The 20,609-nt window shown below is 35.9% G+C and overlaps 1 protein-coding gene and 1 non-coding gene across 8 annotated transcripts in view; both read right to left on the bottom strand.

Moving 5' to 3' along the window:
• GFM2 (GTP dependent ribosome recycling factor mitochondrial 2) overlaps positions 1–20,609 on the bottom strand; it is a 45,923-nt gene that overhangs the window by 3,642 nt on the left and 21,672 nt on the right. For 5 of the 7 annotated variants that reach the window (XM_001150063.6, XM_054685046.2, XM_063810365.1 and 2 more), the window contains 9 exons: positions 16,683–16,763; positions 15,152–15,300; positions 13,665–13,805; positions 13,481–13,580; positions 11,935–12,124; positions 8,166–8,242; positions 5,417–5,555; positions 1,102–1,281; positions 801–916 (listed from right to left, as the gene is read on the bottom strand). In XM_001150063.6, the coding sequence (XP_001150063.1) occupies positions 801–916; positions 1,102–1,281; positions 5,417–5,555; positions 8,166–8,242; positions 11,935–12,124; positions 13,481–13,580; positions 13,665–13,805; positions 15,152–15,300; positions 16,683–16,763 (1,173 nt within the window). The remainder of the gene's footprint in view (positions 1–800; positions 917–1,101; positions 1,282–5,416; positions 5,556–8,165; positions 8,243–11,934; positions 12,125–13,480; positions 13,581–13,664; positions 13,806–15,151; positions 15,301–16,682; positions 16,764–20,609) is intronic. The other 2 variants (XM_001149998.6, XM_063810364.1) reach the window with 1 other exon arrangement.
• LOC112209262 (U6 spliceosomal RNA) lies at positions 260–365 on the bottom strand. The gene has a single exon (XR_002944015.1). It is a non-coding gene; the product is annotated as a U6 spliceosomal RNA (small nuclear RNA).

Here is a 20,609-nt window from a genome sequence, read left to right as displayed (position 1 = left end):
GCTGAGAAGAATGCATGGAATCAGCATTCAGCATACCACACTCCTCGGAGTTAATCCAGTTCTGGTAGGTTAATGAGGCAGGAAGCGGAGGGTCCACGACACTTAAGGACAAACTCCCCAGATAACCACACCAAGAAGACCACATTGCTTGATGCTTTGCGAAGAGAAGGTGCTTAGCCTGAATCTGTTATTCAGTGGGACTTAACTGGTTTCAATGGTCCTTGATTAAAGCAATCTTTATAATTTAATATAAGTAGAGAAATATATGGAACTCTATAAGAATTTGCATGTCATCCTTGTGCAGGGCCATGCTAATCTTCTCTGTATCGTTCCAATTTTAGTATATGTGCTGCTGAAGCAAGCACTAAAGCAATCTTATTTGAATAACAATCTCCAAAACTGGAACCAATATTGGATCTTCAGTGTTCTTTAGATTACAGTCCATTTTGGGCCAAGCTAACCTCAAATCTGGCTTCTACTCAAACCTACCATGCTTGCCTCTAATAGCTGTCTGTCAGGGATGGGGAAAGCAGAAATGTCACTTAAGGAAGCTTGCCTCTTTATCAGAGTATATTCCAATAGCAATCCATGTTACATAGTAATTTCTAAGATCCTCTTTGAAATAAAAATCTGGTGATTAAGAAATCAGAGATTCTCCATGATAAGAACTCTTGTTGACCACAAGGCTGAGGAGGCAAAGACACAAGATAAGGCTCTGTAAACACAGCTGTCTGCAAGATCAGTGGTACTATACTCAGAAGAGTCACCTTAAAGCCATAAGGATTAGGATAGTTCTATACCTTTTGCACGCATCTTGAGACACAGGCAGAAATCATAGTTGTGGAGGTGCCAGGATGAATTGTCAGGGAATGTAAAGTAATTGCTACATCCTGAATTGGGGATCCAAGCAATGGTCCTAGACAAGGGAAAAAAATTGTATCATACTCTGCTAGATGTGAAGTGAGAAGTAACTGAGAAGTGCAAAGGAATAGGGAGAAAACACTAACAAAGTTAGGAAAAAGACTGAAATAATCTGTAATATAAGGAGTGATTAAATGGTTGAGTGGGATACTAATGCTTACTCTCATTTGAGTGTCTTACCTTGGAGACATGCGCTGTGAATTCCATTTTCAATGGCCTCTTGGGAGACCTTCAAAAGGCCTTCATTGATACTTTCAGCATACTCAATCACGGGCATAACAGATGATGTTTCAATTGGCCTTGCTTCCACTTCTACAGTCACAAGATGCCTTTTGTCTCCTAAAGTTCTATCTAAGGTATCTGTAAACAAATTGAATATGGCACCTCAGAGATTAATTCTGGAAAGGTATCAAGGTACTATAAACAGCAAAATTATCATCAACAAGCTCAGGGTCTCATACAAGATAAAGTGGGAGAGAATATTAACAATGGCACTAAATACAGTATAAAAATCAGAGTAAAGAGCTCTACCAACAAAGCATCTGCTTCTATGTTGATTAATGTTAAAAACCTGCTCTGTATCACCTATTGTTTTAACATTAAGATATGTTGAGGCACATGTTACGAAGATTATACTTTTAAACTTTTCAAAATGTCTTGTAGGTGATTGAAATCCTCTTAGTTACAAACTTTTATATTAAAAAATATATTAAATGATAAAACCTTTACAAATATAAAAGGTAAGCTAATGAAAATTAAACAACTTTAAATCCTGACAACCCACAAAATGTTTTATATTGTGTATTTTTCCAGCAATATTTTATGCACTTACTGTTTACAATTTCTTTCCCAAAAAACCAGTAAAGTGTTTTTGGTAAGATTGAAAACAGCATCTCTTATTTGCTAAAAACCAACAATCTCCAATATTTTACTATGTCTGTTACCAATCTCCAATATTTTACTAAAACAAAACTATGCCATATTTATGTGAGGGACCATGTAATGCAGTGATTCATGGCCCAAATTCAAAACTAAGAATTATAGTCTATAATTCTTCATAATTCCTTTTTATGCTCACGTTTTATACTGTGAAACATTTTCTATTTAAAATTATACAGGCTGGATGTGGTGGCTCACACCTGTAATCCCACCCAGCACTTTGGGAAGCCAAAGTGGGAGGATTACTTGAGGCCAGGAATTTGAGACTAGCCTGGGCAATGTAGCAAGACTCCATCTCTGTAAAAAATAATAAAAATTAGCTGAGTATGGTAGTGCACACCTGTAGTCCTAGCTACTTGGGAGACTGAGGCGGGAGGATTGCTGAAGCCCAGGAGTTCAAGGCTACAGTCAGCTAAGATCTTGCCATTGTATGCCAGCCTGCTCAACAGAGCAAGACATTGTCTCAATATATACATGTTTATATATAAATATACGTTTATATATGAGTATATATATATTTATATACAAGCTAAAAATGAGCATTCATGAAACCTAAAACTACTAAAGAGAGTATTACCAATATTTAGATGCCTTCTGAAGCAACCACTATCATATGTTATCCTCATTATTTTCTTTAGTGTTATATCACATATGCATGTATTTCTAAGCAATAGTTTACTTCTGCTTCATTTTGAATTTGTTATGCCATATGTATACGGCAACTTTTTTGTTCCACGTGTTTGGGAGAGTCATCTGCACTATTTTCCGACTCCAGCCCTACTCCCCAACATCTAACAGTCAGCACTTGGCATTCCACTATGAGGAAGACCCCTCCCTCCTCTTCCCTATTTACCTATGTATTATTATAAGTATGAACTTAGAAACTATTTTTTCCCAATGGTCTATACTTGGTATTCAAATTAATCCAGATTTGGCCAGCAGAGTCCCTTCAAGCTGGTTCCTGTGTCCTTATATACCCCCTCACCATCATTTTTTGACCGTTTCCTCTCATGGATAATAGCTATTATCTCATGGATAATAGCATGATATTCCATTATCCTTTTTTATGTTTTATTTCATTTTTAATTAACAAATAATTGTATATATTTATGGGGTATGTGATGTTTCAATACATGTATACATCGTGGAATGATAAAAATCAGGCAAATTAACATCTATCATGTCAAAAAACATTTCTTTGTACTGAGATTTAAAATATAAATTATTAACTATAGTCACTGCGCTGTGTAACAGATCATGAGAACCTATTTCTCCTGTCCAGCTGAAACTCCGTACCCCACTTCATCAACATCTCTCCTTTCCCCAGCTTTCCAATCCTCAGCCTCTGGTAGCCATCATTCTACTCTTCTACAAGTTAGACTTAAAAGTTCCACATATGTGAGATCATGCCCATCGCACCTATTTTTGATAGTTTCTTGTTCCTTACTAACACAAGTGGCCCTTGAATAATGTGGGGGCTAGGCGTGCTAAACCCCCATGCAGTAAAAAATACATGCCTAAATTTTGACTCCCCTGAAACTTAACTACTATAGAATACTGTTAACAGGAAGACTTACCAACAAATAAACAGTCAATTAACACGTTACATGTATTTTATATTGTATTTTTACAATAAACTAGAAAAAAAAGTTACCAAGAAAATCATAAGAGAAAATATATTTACTATTTATTAAGTAAAAGTAGAACATCATAAAGGTCTTTATCCTCGTCATCTTTGCACTGAATAGCCTGAGGAGTAAGAAAAGGAGGGGTTTGGCTTGCTGTCTGAGGGATGGCAAAGGCAGGACAATAATCCATGTGTAAGTGTACCTGCATACATACTTTAAACCCATGTTGTTCAAGGGTCAACTGTACTTTCTATCGCCTCTCTTATTTCTTCAAAGATAGTATTTTATATTCTACATCTCATAATTCCAATAACTGAAGCCTTTGCTGGTATGACTACCTATTGTTTCTATTGCCTTTTTGCTCGTTGTGCTTTTTCTCATGGTTTTCTGATTTAATTTTATTATGAGTTAATATTCTTTTATGTGTGGGGTTTTTTTTTTTTTTTGAGATGGCGTCTCACTCTGTTGCCTGGGTTGGAGTGTAATGGCACGATCTCAGCTCACTGCAACTTCGCCTCTGGGATTCAAGCAATTCTCCTGCCTCATCCTCCTGAGTAGCTGGGATTATAGGCACTCGCCACCATTCCCAGCTAGTTTTTGTATTTTTAGTAGAAACGGGGTCACCATATTGGCCAGGCTGGTCTCGAACTCCAGACTTCGTGATCTGCCCACCTCAGCTTCCCAAAGTGCTGGGATTACAGGCGTGAGCCACCAGGCCTGGCCATGTGTGGCATCTGAGGCCTGGGTTGATGATATCTTTGGAGAAGCCCTTTTTTCCAGGTTCCTTGGGATACTACCAAGCCATGAGCACTTTACACTAAAGAACTAAGTTCTTCTTGGTCTGGAGTTTTTCAGGGCACACTGGTTCTATGAACTTAGGCTAAAGACCTGTATCAGAAGCCTATGATTACAAATTCTCAGAAATCTTGTTCCCTTACCATACAGCCAGACAAGCAAGTTTCCTTGCCCTCTGCTTTTGTGGAAAGGACTTTTCCTAGTTAATTCTTTCCATGAGGATATGGCTCTCAAGCACTAGGTTAGAGACAATTACAGATTCTTCCAGAATAACTATAGCCTATAGTGCTGACTTATTTTCCCAGATTACTACTCCTGCTTCCTTTTTGACTTCTGGAAAATTCTATCACATTCTAGTCAGCTCAGACATTAAAAGTTGTTATTTTGAGTTCTCTAGCATTTTTAGTTTTTCCAGATAAACAGTCCAGAAAGAGAACACCTCATGCTATTTGCTCCTGTATTCTGCTTAATTTTTAAAGTTTCAGTGAAATGTAACCATCAGGACTTCTCACAAACTAATGAGGAACTTGAAAGTACCTGGTTATCCTAAACGTCTTTTTTTTTTTTTTAAACAATTTCCCACAAACCTTTCCACACTTTCTTCTTGGGGGTGAGTAGCAATAATTGTTGTCATGTTTTTTGGCTTAAGGGAACCAAATTAAAATCATATGTAGAAAAATTGTGAGTTTTTACATTTGGGAATAGAAGTATAAAAACTATAGTTTCTCAAGATTACTATCAGCATAGAATAATCATATTTATTAAGTACTGAAACTGACTTTCTACTTTTACTTTATAGAGTAAAAATAACACATTGACTTCAAATTCTTAGACTAGTTCTGATAGTGAGGACTGGGACAAGCCATCGATTTCAGTGGCTTACTCTATTCCATGACCACTGAAAAGGACACTTGGTTGATGAGTGGTCATCCAGGAGATGTTATGGCTGATAATGAAATAGGGCTTTCTGTATTCAAAACAAAATCCTAAAAAAGCAAAAAAAACCCACACACATAAAAACTGTCTCCTCTGATAGAAGACATTAGTGACTATGAACACTGCTTTCAGCAACTAAATAGAGAAAGAAAGACAGAAAGAGAGAAAAAGCAAATCCTAAATGTTTTACTTTTTACCTGTGGCACGAACTGAGTTTAGGATGGTCTCTCGATATGCCACCTGGAGAGGCCCGAGATAGGTCTCCAGTCCATATTCCCTCTTGATTCGATCATGAATAATCTCTATATGTAACTCCCCCATACCACACAGAACAGTCTGGTTACCAGAGGAATGAAATAAAAGATTAAGGGTAAATTATATTTATTGCAGAATACTATATAAAAGTATGATGTTAATACATACTTATTTTTAATTAATTACAGTTTCCTTTGTAATTCTTTTTGGCCGGGGGCTTTTACATCAAAACATTGCTTTTGACTTTTCTGACTGGAATAATGAATCAATAAACAATGAATTACCTGGCCATTCTCTCCTTCTTCTTTGATAGTTGAATTATCTGCTGGACAAGTAGCATCTGGCTAAGACTAATGATGCCAACACTTAGCTAGATACCAACACTTCCCAACCGCAAAGCCAAATTTCTGGCCAATGGAAGATGAATATAATTGATGTGGACAGCTTCTGGGTGGTGCCTATAAGAGGAGGGTAAAGCCCCTTTTATTTTTTATTTATTTATTTATTTTTGAGATGGAGTTTCACTCTTGTTGCCCAGGCTGGAGTGCAATGGCATGATCTCGGCTCACCGCAACCTCCACCTCCCAGGTTCGAATGATTCTCCTGCCTCAGCCTCCCAAGCAGCTGGGATTACAGGCATGTGCTACCACACCTGGCTAATTTTGTATTTTTAGTAGAGATGGGGTTTCTCCATGTTGGTCAGGCTGGTCTCGAACTCCTGACCTCAGGTAATCCACCCGCGTCGGCCTCCCAAAGAGGTGGGATTACAGGCGTGAGCCACCGCACCCGGCCAAAGCCCCTTTCTTAACGAAAATGTAGGCAACTGTCATGACACATCAGAATGAGGGCTATACCTTGTAAATGGGGGGAATAACCTTTGTAAAAAACCTTTCCCAACAACATGGGCATTTCCCAATCATCCAGGGCACTTTACAGCTTTGTAAGCAGTCAAAACCTTCAGACTAGCTTGAACCTTCATATGAGGGAGAAACTGACTTTTATCTTTTTTGAACCAATGAAGACTAAAGGTATTAGCGTATTAGCTTGAATCTATGGAAGGGACTGGAGACTAAAGGTCAACTACATGGACAGTATGATCAAGCCCCAATAATAATTCTGGCCACCAAAGGCTCGGGTGAGCTTCCCTGGTTGGCAATACTCTGCCAAGAGGGTAACATGTCCCTGAGGATAAAGGAAGCATTGCAAATGTTTAAAACCCTCCCAGACTTTGCTCTAAGTGTCTCTTTGGCTGATCCTAATTTAAATCCTTTTGCTGTAATAAAACTGTAATCACAAATTTAAAAAAAAATCACTTGGTATAGGACTGCTATACTTTAAGTTAAAAAGTGAACTATTTGGGGAAAATAGTTGTAAAATAATACAAATAAAATGACTTGTTTATAGGTATCTGTACATATATACTTGCAAAACTATATTATGCTGCTGCATAACAGCACAACAGAAGAACATATGTTTGGGTGAAAAGTGTGAAAGGCTATTCACCAAGTTTTCAGTGGTTACTCTGCAGAATGAGATGGAGGAACAGAGAAAGGGACTTAATTATTTACTTGGTAGATTTGTGTATTATTTGCTTTTTTTTTTTTTAAACGTAGTGCCAGTTTTTATTTTATTTCATTATTTTTATTTATTTTTTTCGAGACAGGGTCTCGCTCTGTCACCCAGACTAGAGTGCAGTGGTATGATCACAGCTCACTGTGGCCTTGACCTCCCAGGTTTAAGCAACCTTCCCACCTCAGCATCCTGAGTCGCTGGGACCACAGGTGTATGCCATCACGCCTGGCTAATTTTTAATTTTTTTTTTTTTTTTTTTTTTTTGTAGAGACAGGGTTTCCTTATGTTGCCCAGGCTGGTCTTGAACTCCTGGGCTCAAGCAATCCTCCCAAAGTGCTGGGATTACATTTCAATTATTTAAATAATAGGTTTTTTAAAATAAAACATTTCTGTTTTAATTACTGTTATCATACTCTTCAGTATCAATTAAACTAAATTACTACCTCATTTGGCTGGCATTTTGGGAAAACAAAGTACTCCATGCTTTTCCAGGTTAACTAAATCAGTTTATCCTTTTTAAAGATAAATTTATAACCTTTTTAAGAAACTCCTTCTAAAATCTTATGTAAACATTACCCTGTCCTCCTAAAAAGAGGATGCAGAATGTAATTTAATCATTTCTTGATGAATCAAAACATCTGTTCTACTGTGCTATATTATACAGCACAGTTCTGCACCTACTTTAAAACTCCACTTCCTCTCACAGTGTTACACTGTAGTCTATCACTTCTCTCCCATTTTAGGTGTTTTACTGTCTTCAAAAGCACCTTCCAATCCTCCTTCTAGTATGCTTCTTTTATAAGCCTTAGCGTAAAAGGCTCAAGGCTTTGCCTTGATTAAACCTTATTTCAAAATTTCACAAAAAGCTGTCTTCAGGAATGGTAAAAAATGTTGGGAAATAGTTTATAAATGTGAAGTGTAATTATATAAGGAAAATTTGCTTATTTAGCTTGATAGTCAACATAAAAGCAGAAATTTGTATTATGAGAGAATTAAAAAAGAAAGGTTTTTCTTTCAGGACACAGACTTAATGTTTTAGACACACACACACACACACACACACACACACACACACACTCTTATAGAAAGGCTTCTGGAGTTTAGCAATAATATACCTACTTGTCCAGAGTCAGGATCTAGCCTCACTTTCAAACTGGGATCTTCACGCTGAAGACATTTCAACGCATGTTCCAAATCTATGGGATAAACAACTGTTATCTTTACATTTCATTTTTTAAATAATTTATTATATGTTCTAGTGGGTAAAACAGATGGATAAGCAAACAAATTTTGAAAAAGAAATTTTGACCAGGTGTGGTGACTCACGTCTGTAATCCCAGCACTTTGGGAAGCCAAGACAGAATGATCGCTTGAGCCCAGGAGTTTGCGACCAGCCTGGGCAACATGGCGAAACCCCGTCTTTACAAAAAAAGAAAAAAAAAAAAAAAAGACAATTTCAAACAGCCATACATACTGCAGAGACAAAAACAAGCTGATATAATAATAATAATGGGAGGCTACTTGAGATTGAGTGGTCTAGGAAGGCCTCTCCAGGATGACTTAAGTAAAGACAGAAATGAACAAACTATAAGCAAAATCCTGAAGAAAAGGAATCCCAGATAGAGGGAATGGCTATACAAGGAACAATCTGCTGTTGGGAAAAAGAGCAAGAAGACTAGCAGCTAGAGATCAGTGGGCAAAAGGAAGAATAGCATCAGATGAGGAAGGAGATGTGTGGCAGGGATCATATCATGTAAGGTCTTGTAGGCCATGGTGAAAAGTTTGGGTTTGCACTGCGAAGCCACTGAAAGGTTTTAAGAGGAACAGTAACATCATCTGATTTTATTTTCCAAATATCAATTTAGGAGCTGACAAAAAAGTAAAATGCCTTCAGAAAAACTGGCAATAATGAAGTGCCAAAAGGAGGCTAAAATTACATCATGAATAAACAGGTACTAGTATAACTCTATGATGAATTATCACAACCATTGAGAAAATAATGTATATTTTAGATGGCATTAAGTATGCCATCTAAAGTGATATTTTAATACACTCAATTAACTGATAAGTATACTCTCCCTCTTTTTATAAAAGAAGTATGTTAGAAGTTCCACAGACAAAGTGTAGCTAAAGAAAAGAGCTGAGCACTGGATTAATGAGCTAACCTTATCAGTCACACATTCAAAGTATCTTAGGTATACAAACCAGGCCTTTTAGACCCACACTATCCAAATGGTAACCACAGCCATTTGGGGGTATTAATGTTATGAACTGCCAGATGCTGTAAATGTAAAATAAACACCAGGTTTCCGAGACTTACTGTGAAAAAAAGAATGTAAAATATCTCAGTAATATTAATAATTTTAATATTGTAAATATTAGTAATTTTAATATTGATATATTGAAATAATATTTTGATATATTATGAAAATTTATTTCACCAGTTTGATGTGGCTATAAGAAAATTTTATATTACATATGTAGGTCACATTATATTTCTACTGGACAATACTGTTCTAGACCCCTGACATCCCAAAGTGGGCTCCAAGGACCAGCAACACTGGTAATGCCTGGAGTCTGACAGAAATGCGGAATCTTAGGTTCTGGACCTACTGAGTCCGAGTCTACATTTTAACAAGAATCCCAAGAGATGTGTATGCACATTCAAGGTTAAGAGGCATTATTGTAGATAATATTTTATTTTAAGCACATACAGATAAACAGAGTACATGCGTATGACACTAAGTGACTTTTGGAATAAAAATAACTTTTACTGTAAAATAAATTATTTTAAAATATTTGTGATGTTAGCATTGTAACAGGTATCGAGGGTTATAACTGGACCATGGGGTAAGTACAATAAAAGCACAAAAAAGAAACATGTAGATCTGCTTGAAAGAAGTCTAAGTAAGGGAGCTTTGGTAAATCCCTTCCTCTTGGGGGCTTAGGACCCCTGAGCTAATGCCCACTAATGAGACTTTGGATACCAAACTTTTTCTCCTAAAGTAGTTAAAGGCTTGAGTTCTTAGATGCAAAACTGGCTGGTGCAATTTAACTGCAAGCCCACAATTTGAATTTAGGTGCTCATGCTGCATCTGAAATATAAAATGACTCTCAAATATATTTCAAAGAATCCATGGGTTACTTTGTTTGGGCAGCCCCTGCTCTTAAGTGCCTGGCCACTCCTGATACAACCAGCTTGGTTAACTTTGATATACTTAGGCAGCCAGATGCATCATCACCTGATCCTTTTCCACTAGAATAAAAATTATACCTAACTGTCCTCAAGGCATTTAAAGTAACAGAAAAATTGCTGTTAGGCCCATTTTAACTTGAATGCTATTCCTTCAGCAAGTGGACACAAAAAGACTCAGTTTCAGTTTCCTTCAGTACTGGGGGCTGTCTTACATCTATATTCAGATTTCTTTCATGTGAACTCCATTTGGGGAGGTGAGCAACTGTAACCTCTACTGGACTAGGGATCTTCCTTCTTTCTCCCTACAGGGTCCTCAGGAAGACAAGGGGAGGCAATAGAGATTGCTTTTGTTCTCCCATAATCTGTGAGTCCAACTTGTTTTCAAAGGAAAGAGGGCTTCTAATGCCACTTCTAGAACCAGAAGGTCTGTCCTTAAACAAACAGTCTAATATAGGAATTCAGTGAGAGCCTCATAAAGTGTGATGCTTGAGGTGAGACCTAAAGAAAGGGTAAACATTTTCCAGGCAGGTTAAGTTCATGGGCTACTATTATAATGCAAGAGAGAACAGAAGAAATGAAATAGCGATGCAAAAAAGAGCGCGGTACCTTCAGGAAATCACAATTATTTTACTGTGGGAGCATAAGGTGTGGCTAGGTACTATAGTTTTATTCTAATTTGGGTTAAAGAAGAGGGTCAAAATGAAGGTGGAAGTTTCAAGAAATGAAGCCAGGCAAGAAGGCTGTGGCAGAGACTACTAGCAGCCTTCCACTCTACTCTGCTGCTGCCTACTTAAAAGGCTGCTTTTACCAGACTTCCTTGCAACAGGCTGCCATATGTCTCAGTGCTGGCCAATGACATAGAAGAAATCTTAAGAGAAAAGGGGTATATCTTCTTCCTTCCCCTTACTCCTTTCTGTTGTCAGGAACTCCAAGGTGATGCCCAAGGCTCCAGGAGCTATGCACTCAGGCAGGACAAAAAGATTAGAGCCTGGATCCCTGATAACATTGTGGAGCCACTCTAATCCCTGACTACCAATTCAAGGCTTCTGTTAGGAGATAGAGAGAAATAAATTTTTGTCCTATTAAAGCAATTGTTATTTGGGGGTTTTCTGCTATATGTAACCAAATCTAATTGGAAATTATAATTGGAATCATGGGTTTTACATACCACACTAAAGAGTTTGGGTGTGTGCTAGAAGTAATGAGAAGCCACTGAAAAAAATCTGAGCTAAAATGCTAAAGAACAAAGTTACTAACAAAAGGTCAAACAAGATTATCCACAGTATATAAATATCTTCACTGAGTTCTAGAGGTTGAGGTAGAAAACAAGGTAAAACAGCATTTTATACATGATGATGACAAACTGAATCGGTTATGAATCAGTTACTGTCTAATCTAATATACTAGAAGGGCAGTTCTAAGGCCAATTACTTAGAATCCCATAGATAGCACTACAAGAGTAAGGAAGAATATGAGAAGAATGGCCAAGAAATAAGAAGAGAAAAAAATGAAGGCATTTGTAAACATCAAAACATCTTAAATAAAAAACAAGACCAACCACAAGAAATGTTTACCAATATATTCAGATAAAATTTACCTCAATCATATAAGAAATCTCTTGAGGGTATATTGCAACTATTTTATATAAATTATCAGCACACTAATTAGTTGACACACTAAGACCATTTATACCTGGCTGCTTAGACAGTGATGGGGGTTCTATGGTACAGAAGAAAACAGGTTCTGGAATCTCCACTCCAGCCAATAAAAGTCTCTCTGCTTCATTGTTTTGTCTGTGCTTCTTTTCTCCCTCCCGTTTGGCTCTACGAGCTGCAGCTAATGCGCTGGACTTGGATGAGACAATGGTGTCTCCAGTGGCAGTCTGCAAGCAAACAAGATGACTTGGAACAAAAGTGGCATTTAGCAAGTGCTCATCTTCCACCAAGAACCACAATATAAGAAAACTTTTTTGTGGCCCTTTCTTTTCATCAGAACTTAAAAGAGAAATAAAATTCAAAAAGCTCATTAATAACTTTGCATAAGTAAAGCTAATTTAACTTGCATAAGAATTCTATCCAAAATACTATTGTAATAAATTCTAACAAACAATAAAACACACACACATACACATCCAAAATCATTTGGCAAAACAAATGTACCTTCCTAAATTTTCAATCATGACAAGACAGGTTAGGGAGAAGTCCATTAGAGTGTTCTACCACCCATAAGAATTTATTCCTTTTTTACAGAAAATCTCCTATTAACTAAAATATATAATTAACCAGAATACCCTTAACTGTGCAGATTGCTGGCTTCCATGTAGAGCCCAGTTATCTTTTAAAAACTGTAATTTCACTTCTAAACTTTTATATTGTGAAGTTCTGTGCCAGTTTCCTTCTCTGTAAAAACAATCCTACTGAAGCAATAGTCCCAATGTATTTGTAGAGCTTCTTCAAATACATACAAGGAGCTCCTGCCTTCAGGGAGATAGAGGGGACATTCCAATGCCAGAAGTCCAGTGACCAGCCTATAGGAATTTTCTACTGAAGGATCTTCAAACTTGAAACTAGTCATGAAGAGTTAAAATGTTTAAAATAACAATGTTTACTACATAAAGGTCAATGAGAAAATATTTGATTTAATCCATATAAATGAAATATCCTTAGTTTTAACCCATGAAAAATAAATACAACATCAAGTATTTTCATCGATTCATCCTACAATAGATACATCCTCCATAGATACAATTATCAATGGAGTGTCTACTATATGCAAGCACTGATCTATGGACTGTAGAGCATTGAACAAAAAAGACAAAAATCCTTGCTCTCATGGAGGCTTTACTAACAAAACATTATAACCTGATCAGTTATAAGTCTAGGTTAAATTTTTTGCAATGCTCAAGATAGGAATAAACCCAATGGGAACAAAACAATATTTTATATAAACTTAAAACACACATATATGTATATACATATATATCCATAAACAGTATGTTATTTTACTTGGATTTGAACTTTATATGAATACAATCCATCCTGTCTGTGGTCTTCCGTAATTTACTTTTCTTCCTAGTAAATGTATGAGATTCAGCCATGTTGACAAATATGCCACAATATTCTTTATTCTACTATTGATGGACATTTGGATTGTTTATGGGTTTTTGATATTACAAGTTGCTTACTTGTAATTAAATATTTAAGCTGTTATTTCCTAGAGAAATCATTTGGTCACTTACATGTTTAAGCCCAACAGTCAAAGCAATGTTACCAGCAGTCAATGAAGGGATTTCTACATGTTGGTCAGCAAACGGCAAAAGCAGACGACTTATTCTCTCCCTGTAAAATCACGATTTTATGTTAGTAAAAGTATTTTTAAAGAAGTGCATACAGTTTTATAAAATAATCTAAGCTTCTACTTACGTGCAGTTTCCATTAATATTATGAATGGCCAACTGGGGTTTTATAGTGCCTGAGTAAATGCGCATAAAAACCAGTGGTCCTCGCTGCTTGTCATGGAGAACTTTAAATGCCAATGCACATAAGTCATCCTTATACCACTGCCTATAAAATAAACATTCCAAAAAGGCCTATAAAATACACTTCCCATAACTGCAGAAACTTAACCTTAATGTCCCCAAAGATCTATTTTATCTTCTAGTAGAGCTACTTAGAGCCACTAAATAATGTCTTTGTTACGTAACTCTCTTCTTCCATTGACTAAATTACTCAATGGAGATCTTACCATTAATTCCTCAAAACTAAAAATAACAGATTCTCTTCCAAATATTACTTCTATTTGTGAATAATTTCATTGCCAAGAGCTCTCTCCATGAAGGCTATACCTGGGAATATCACACCACTTATCAAGAAATCTGCACAGGGTAAATAAATAGGTACTTTCCAATTACTGCTTTTACGCTCTCCTTCCACTTTCTGTTCACTACATAACCATAAAAATCTATACTATAAACTTGAAATTGTTCACATAACCAACACTCTTAACAGAATGATGTTCTTAAACTGGTAATCACTGGTAAGTTTTAGAATTGAGTTCTCCTGCAATTGCCAAATTTTGCGCATCTAAGGAGAGCTCCATATTTTCATTAGTTTCAAAGGAATTCCTGACTTAAAGTAGTTTAAACACTTCTATGACAGAACTTCTCCAATCTTATTCCCATTCCCTCCAATTTTTAACTTTAATACATACTAATATAGAGCTTACTATACCAGGCACTGTTCTTTGTGCTTTACTAATCATTTAATTCTTATAAGAACACCATGAGATAGGTCCTATTCTTTGCATTTTATAGATGAGATGTTAAGGAACTTGGAAAAGCTAGGATTTAAATCCAATAGTACAAAGCCTGTGCTCTTCACCATCATGCCTCTCCAATTTAGAGATATGAAAAGTTATTAATGTCAGGATTAAGATAATTAAAGTCCATTTCTCTGCCATTTTACACATTGCTTACTCAGATTTTAAAGGACTTATTACTTAAGTACAAAGCTTTTAGTGACAATAGGAGTAAAACAATGACCTTTCTTTATAGCCACAAAATATTTTGAGCTTATGAAAAATCCTGAAATCCAGATGAATATAACTATAGAATATTTAACAAACATCCCCAGGATATCACTTTTCTAAGACTAAGATGGCAGGGTCAACACTTACACTTTTACACAGTGAAAAGACATACCTCTTAGCTCTATGTGTAAGACATCTCTTTTTACAAGAGATGAAAAATGTTCCTTTCAAGCAAAAATTACTATGATTCCTTATTACATCATTTGCAATAACACTCACCACTATTATTCAAAAATGGTGATTTAACTACTTTTCATAAAAGTATTTGCCTACTTGTTTCTTCAAAGCTATAGAATTTTAATATATGTGATTGCATACTTACAGAAATTCATAGTTACACTCTTCAGGTGAAGGTAAGTACATAGTAACAGCATCTAACAAGGGCTGTATCCCTTTGTTTTTCAGGGCACTTCCACAAAGCACAGGCACTGCTGTCTGAGCTAGTGTCACTCTATGTATTGCAGTCTGTAGCTACAGAGCAGAGATACAAATGAGCATTTATTTTGTGTACTGGTCTTGGCCAGAAGCTCAAAATTAGAGGTTTTCTCTAACCAGCCATGTAACCAGCACTCCTCATCGCACCTTCATCATTTTGTTGGCTTAGTTTTTAACACTCATCACTATCTGGATGTTAGATATTTATTAGTTTATCTGTCTCCTATTCGCTAGAATGTAAAATCCATATAAACATTACCCCTGGAAATACTGCTAAATCCCCAGCAACAAGAAAAGTGGTTAAAACAGGTGCTTAAAAATATTTCTTGAATAAATGAATATACTTGTGATTTAACCTTGATAGTCTAACAGAGGAACTGATCATAAATAAAATATGTAAATCTGAGTTACCATTCTTCAAATAAATTAAATCCATATTAAACAAAATCCAAGGGAAAAATGAGAAATCCAAGTAGGAAAATTTTTAGAAAGATTTCAAAAAAACAAGAAAAGCTTGAGTGTGTTTGCAAGCTATTATTGGTGGGTCAATTCTACTTTAGATTGTGAGCTCTTTGAAAACATAAATCATGTTATGTGAAGATAGGGTACAATAAATATCACATTTAAACACTCAAAAATGAACAGTTTCAAAATTGACATTTCATTCAAAAGAAAAAATACTTTTTTTCATTCTGAGTGGCTCAAAAACATGTTTCAGCTCTTGTGTTTTTAATTCTTTTAATGACTACTAAGTGAATTTGCTAGGCTCATCTTTGGCTCATTTTACAGATTATTACTTAGAAACACTTTGCTTGGCAACTCTTACGTTTCATAAAGAAAAATAAACAGTAAATTTGCCAAATTCCATGGGGAAAGTCCCTGGCAGAACAAAACAGAGTTTCCTTCAAGAAATCTGTCATAATTCAGTTACTATCAATATTTTAATTGCCTCTTCTCTGGCTTACTGTATGTCAAAAGACAAAAACAAAGAACTGTAATGAGTTTCCATGAAAAATTTAAAAAGATTCAGAAAATAATGTTCTCAGAAAAATGGTAATTGTAGTAGCCTGAAACAACAGTAAATTTTAATATAAACTTTCTGTGATTTCCCTAAACATCCTCAGAGGAATTATCAGAATGAAAAGACTACAGAGAATGAGTAGTTAACTGATGCGGACTCAATAGAAGTTAAACAGATTCAATTTTTAATTTTGTAAAGTATATATGAAAGTAATAAATCACTGCCATTAAGTATTGTATTAGTAGTGACTTTAACTTAATGTTCTCCTAACTTTAAACTTACCACTTTCTAATAATATGCAAAGTATAAAAAAAAATGCACACACATCAAAGGCAGAGAAATCAAACTACGTCCAATTAGTAAAATTTTGCGAAAGCCATTGAATAATAAAATTTACCTTTTCAGCTGGTAACAAATCAAAATTCTCACTAAATTCTTCTAAAACCAAGTCAGCAAATTCATCATCCAAATCTGCAACCTATAGAGAAAGGTTTTAGAGTTCTATAACTTGCATTTACTTTCATTAACTATTAATTTGTCCAAACACCATAAACAGACAATATTCAAATATTTCAAGACAGCTACCTTACCTAGGCCAAGCAACTCTTCACTTCTTCTAAAGAGATAAAGAAAAATGTTTTTCTTTGAAAGGAAAAGAAATGGAAAACTAAAGATACTATTAGGAGTTTCCTAAATTCACAGAAAGCCAGAGCCTGATAAAGCATCTTAATTAAATGCTATCAGTGTGCTCAAAAGAAATCAAAGAAAATGTGCAACTTACAATGATAGCACATACAATGGATTGGCCTTTCTTAGATAAATCTGGAGATTTTAGTTTATAAAAAAGTTTCATCTGGTTTTCCTCTAATATTCTGAATGTTCACCAGATCTCCCAAGACAGTCAAACTAAGAGAATTAATGTTGCTGTAATCCCGCACTGAAGAAATACATTTATGTTAGGGAAGGGAGGCGTAGGCAATATTTCAATAATAAAAATGCAATTGTCTATTTCACATTCTTTTCATAACCATCCGACTATACGAAATGGGATCATTCAGCTGACAAATTAATAAAACAGCTTCAAAAGCATATAACAGTACAAGGGAGCAAAACGTTCAAACTTGGTAAAAAAAAAAAAAAAAAACCACACTGTTAACAGGATTAAGTACCTAACCATGGTTAGCAGAAATGTACCTAACCATCCTTCTGGAAAGCATTATATGTGATGGTTAAGCTCAGCTTCTGGAATCAGACTACCTAGAAATGGCTCCACCACTTACCCACTTGTTCAAATTTTGGTCAAGTTATTTCACCTCTCTGCCTTAGTAACTCACTAAGATGATAGTAGTATCTACTTCTTGAGGCTGTTATAAAGATTAAATAATCAATTCAAATTATGCTTTAAGAATATATACTAGTGTATAATAAGTATTAGCTATTATTACTGTGCACCTTCAATATTGGAAGTTGATTCTATTCCACACTGATCTTATCCACTAATTTAAAGGAAAATTTTAAATTATGGCAAAATATACACAACATAAAGTTTACCATTGTACTCTTTTTTTTTTTGATACGGAGTCTGGCTCTGTCACCTAGGCTGGAGTGCAATGGTGCGATCTCGGCTCACTGCAACCTCTGCTTCCTGGGTTCAAGCGATTCTCCTGCTTCAGCCTCCTGAGTAGCTAGGATTACAGGCGCGTGCCACCACGCCCAGCTAATTTTTTTGTATTTTTAGTAGAGACAGGGTTTCACCATGTTGGTCACGCTGGTCTCGAACTCCTGACCTCGTGATCTGCCCACCTCAGCCTCCCAAAGTGCTGGGATTACAGGCATGAGCCACCAGGCCCAGCCCACTGTACTCTTGCACAGTTCAGTAGTGTTAAAGTACTTTCACATTATTGCACAATAAATCTCCAGAACTCTTTTCAACTTGCAAAACAAACTCCATACACATTAATTAAACAACACTCTATTCTCTCTGCCCTTCCCCAGCCCATGGCAACTGCCATTCTACTTTCTGTCTCTGAATCTGGTTACTCTGGATCCATGGATTTGGGTTGCTTCTACCTTTTGGCTATTGTCAAGAATGCTGCTAAGAACATGTGTGTGCAAATATCTCTTTGAGACTCTTTTCAATTCTTTTGAGTATATACCCAAAAAGTGGAACTGTTGGGTAATATAGTAACTCCATATTTAATTTTTTGAGGAATCGCCATATTGTTTTCCATAGTGGCCGCAACATTTACATTCCTACCAACAGTGCGCAAAGTTATAATTCTCCACACCTTTGCCAACACCTATTTTCTGTATTTGACAGTAGGCATCCTAATGGGTGTGAAGTAGTCTTATTCTGTAAATTTTATACATACTTATGTATTTCTTATAATTAGCATATTATTAGCTACTGACAGTCTCAGATTCTTTCTGAGATTTCTGTCACATACTATCACATCCTAGAAGACCATGAGACATGGGCAAGTGTGTGTTGGCTCCTCAACTAGATTACAAGATCCTTCTTAAGTTTATTCTTATAGCTCTTCTGTATTAAAACAACACAAACAAACTCAAAGAGGAATGAATTATTAATAAACGTCAATTCCACTTTTATATCTTCTATGCTCCCCAAATTAAAAAAGCAGTATAACAAAGCGGGTAAGAGCTTTAGCTCTAAACAGATTAACCTGGGTTCAGATTCTAGCTCAGCCACTTTATTAGCTGTGTGACAACTTATTTAAGCATTTGAGCTGCTGTTTCCCCATCTGTAAAATAGGGACAATATAAGGTTCTTGTGAGGGTTTAATTAAAAAGTGTATGTAAAGCACTTAACCTAGCACACAGTAGGCCCTCATTAACTCAATAACAAAAATAACAATTATTATGTTAATGATAAAGTTGCAATGATTACTACATACAGTCAGGAATCAGTTAGTGACAGGGATAAGTTCTGAGAAATGTGGTGTTAGGTGATTTCGTCATTCTACCAACATCATAGAGTGTACTTACATAAACCTAGACGGCATAGCCTGCTTTTACACCAAGGCTATGGCCTATTACTCCTAGGCTACAAATCCGTACAGCATGTTACTGTACTGAATACTGCAGGCAACTGTAACACAATGGTAAGTATTTGTGTATCTCAACATAGAAAAGGTACAGGAAAAATATAGTATTATAATCTTACGGCACTGTCAACATTCATGTGGTCTGTTGTTGACTAAAATGTCATCATGAAGTACATGACTATACTTAAAAAAAAAAAACTATGTACAAAAGATAAGTGAAAAAAAAATTAATGCTGAATAAATTTATTTGGACCAATTCAATTTAGAAGTGAAAAATCAAGGGCTCTGATTCAAACGTTTTTCTCTACCATAATATTCAAGAAATTAAGGTATGTTTTATTTACTGCCGTATATACTAACAATATAATATAAAATTACAAATATTAACAATCTTGCTATTTTGAAGATTATAATTTTGAAGTTGGATGAGGCCCAGAGCTATATACCAACTATAAAATTGACGGTTTTAAAATTTTCTAAATAATTTGACATCTGGTGAAAAGTAAAGTAAAAGACATGCATATCCTTTGACCTAGCAATGCTACTCGTTAGTTTAATCCTAAAGAAACTATTGCCCATGTGCACAAGTAGATACAAAAATGTTCATAGCCACATTGTTTGTAACAGCAAAAAAGAGAAACAACCTCAAAGCCCATCCACAGGAGAATACCCAATAAAGTGTGGTAAAATCATATATTATAACAATATACAAGATTGAAATGAATAGACTATAACTACACATATTTGCAACATGGATAAAGTTCCAACAATGTTGAGCAATGTCATAAAATACAAACAGTAACATCTCATTTATATAAAGTTCAAAACATGTAAACCTAAGTTCTTTAAGGATTTATGGTAAACTAAAGAAAAGCAAATGAGGCCCGGTGCATTGGCTCACGCTGGTAATCCTAGCACTTTGGGAGGCTGAGGTGGGCGATCACCTGAGGTCAGGGGTTCGAGACCAGCCTGGTCAACATGATGAAACCCCATCTCTACCAAAAAATAAAAATAAAAAAATTAGCTTGGAGTGGTGGTGCGTGCCTGTAATCCCAGCTACCCAGGAGGCTGAGGCAGGAGAATCACTGGAACCTGGGAGGTAGAGGCTGCAGTGAGCTGAGATCGTGCCACTGCACTCCAGCCTAGGCCTCAGAGCAAGACTCCATCTCAACGAAAAGCAAATGAAAGAGAAATATTGAAATAATAATTTGGGGGACAGGTAGATGATTAGTGGGAGAGAAAGATGAACAAAAAATGGC

This window comes from Pan troglodytes, chromosome 4 (genome assembly GCF_028858775.2).
Source record: "Pan troglodytes isolate AG18354 chromosome 4, NHGRI_mPanTro3-v2.0_pri, whole genome shotgun sequence".
Classification (NCBI taxonomy): domain Eukaryota; kingdom Metazoa; phylum Chordata; class Mammalia; order Primates; family Hominidae; genus Pan; species Pan troglodytes.
Note: the sequence above shows the minus strand (reverse complement) of the source record. Positions and strands in the feature narration are given on the sequence as shown.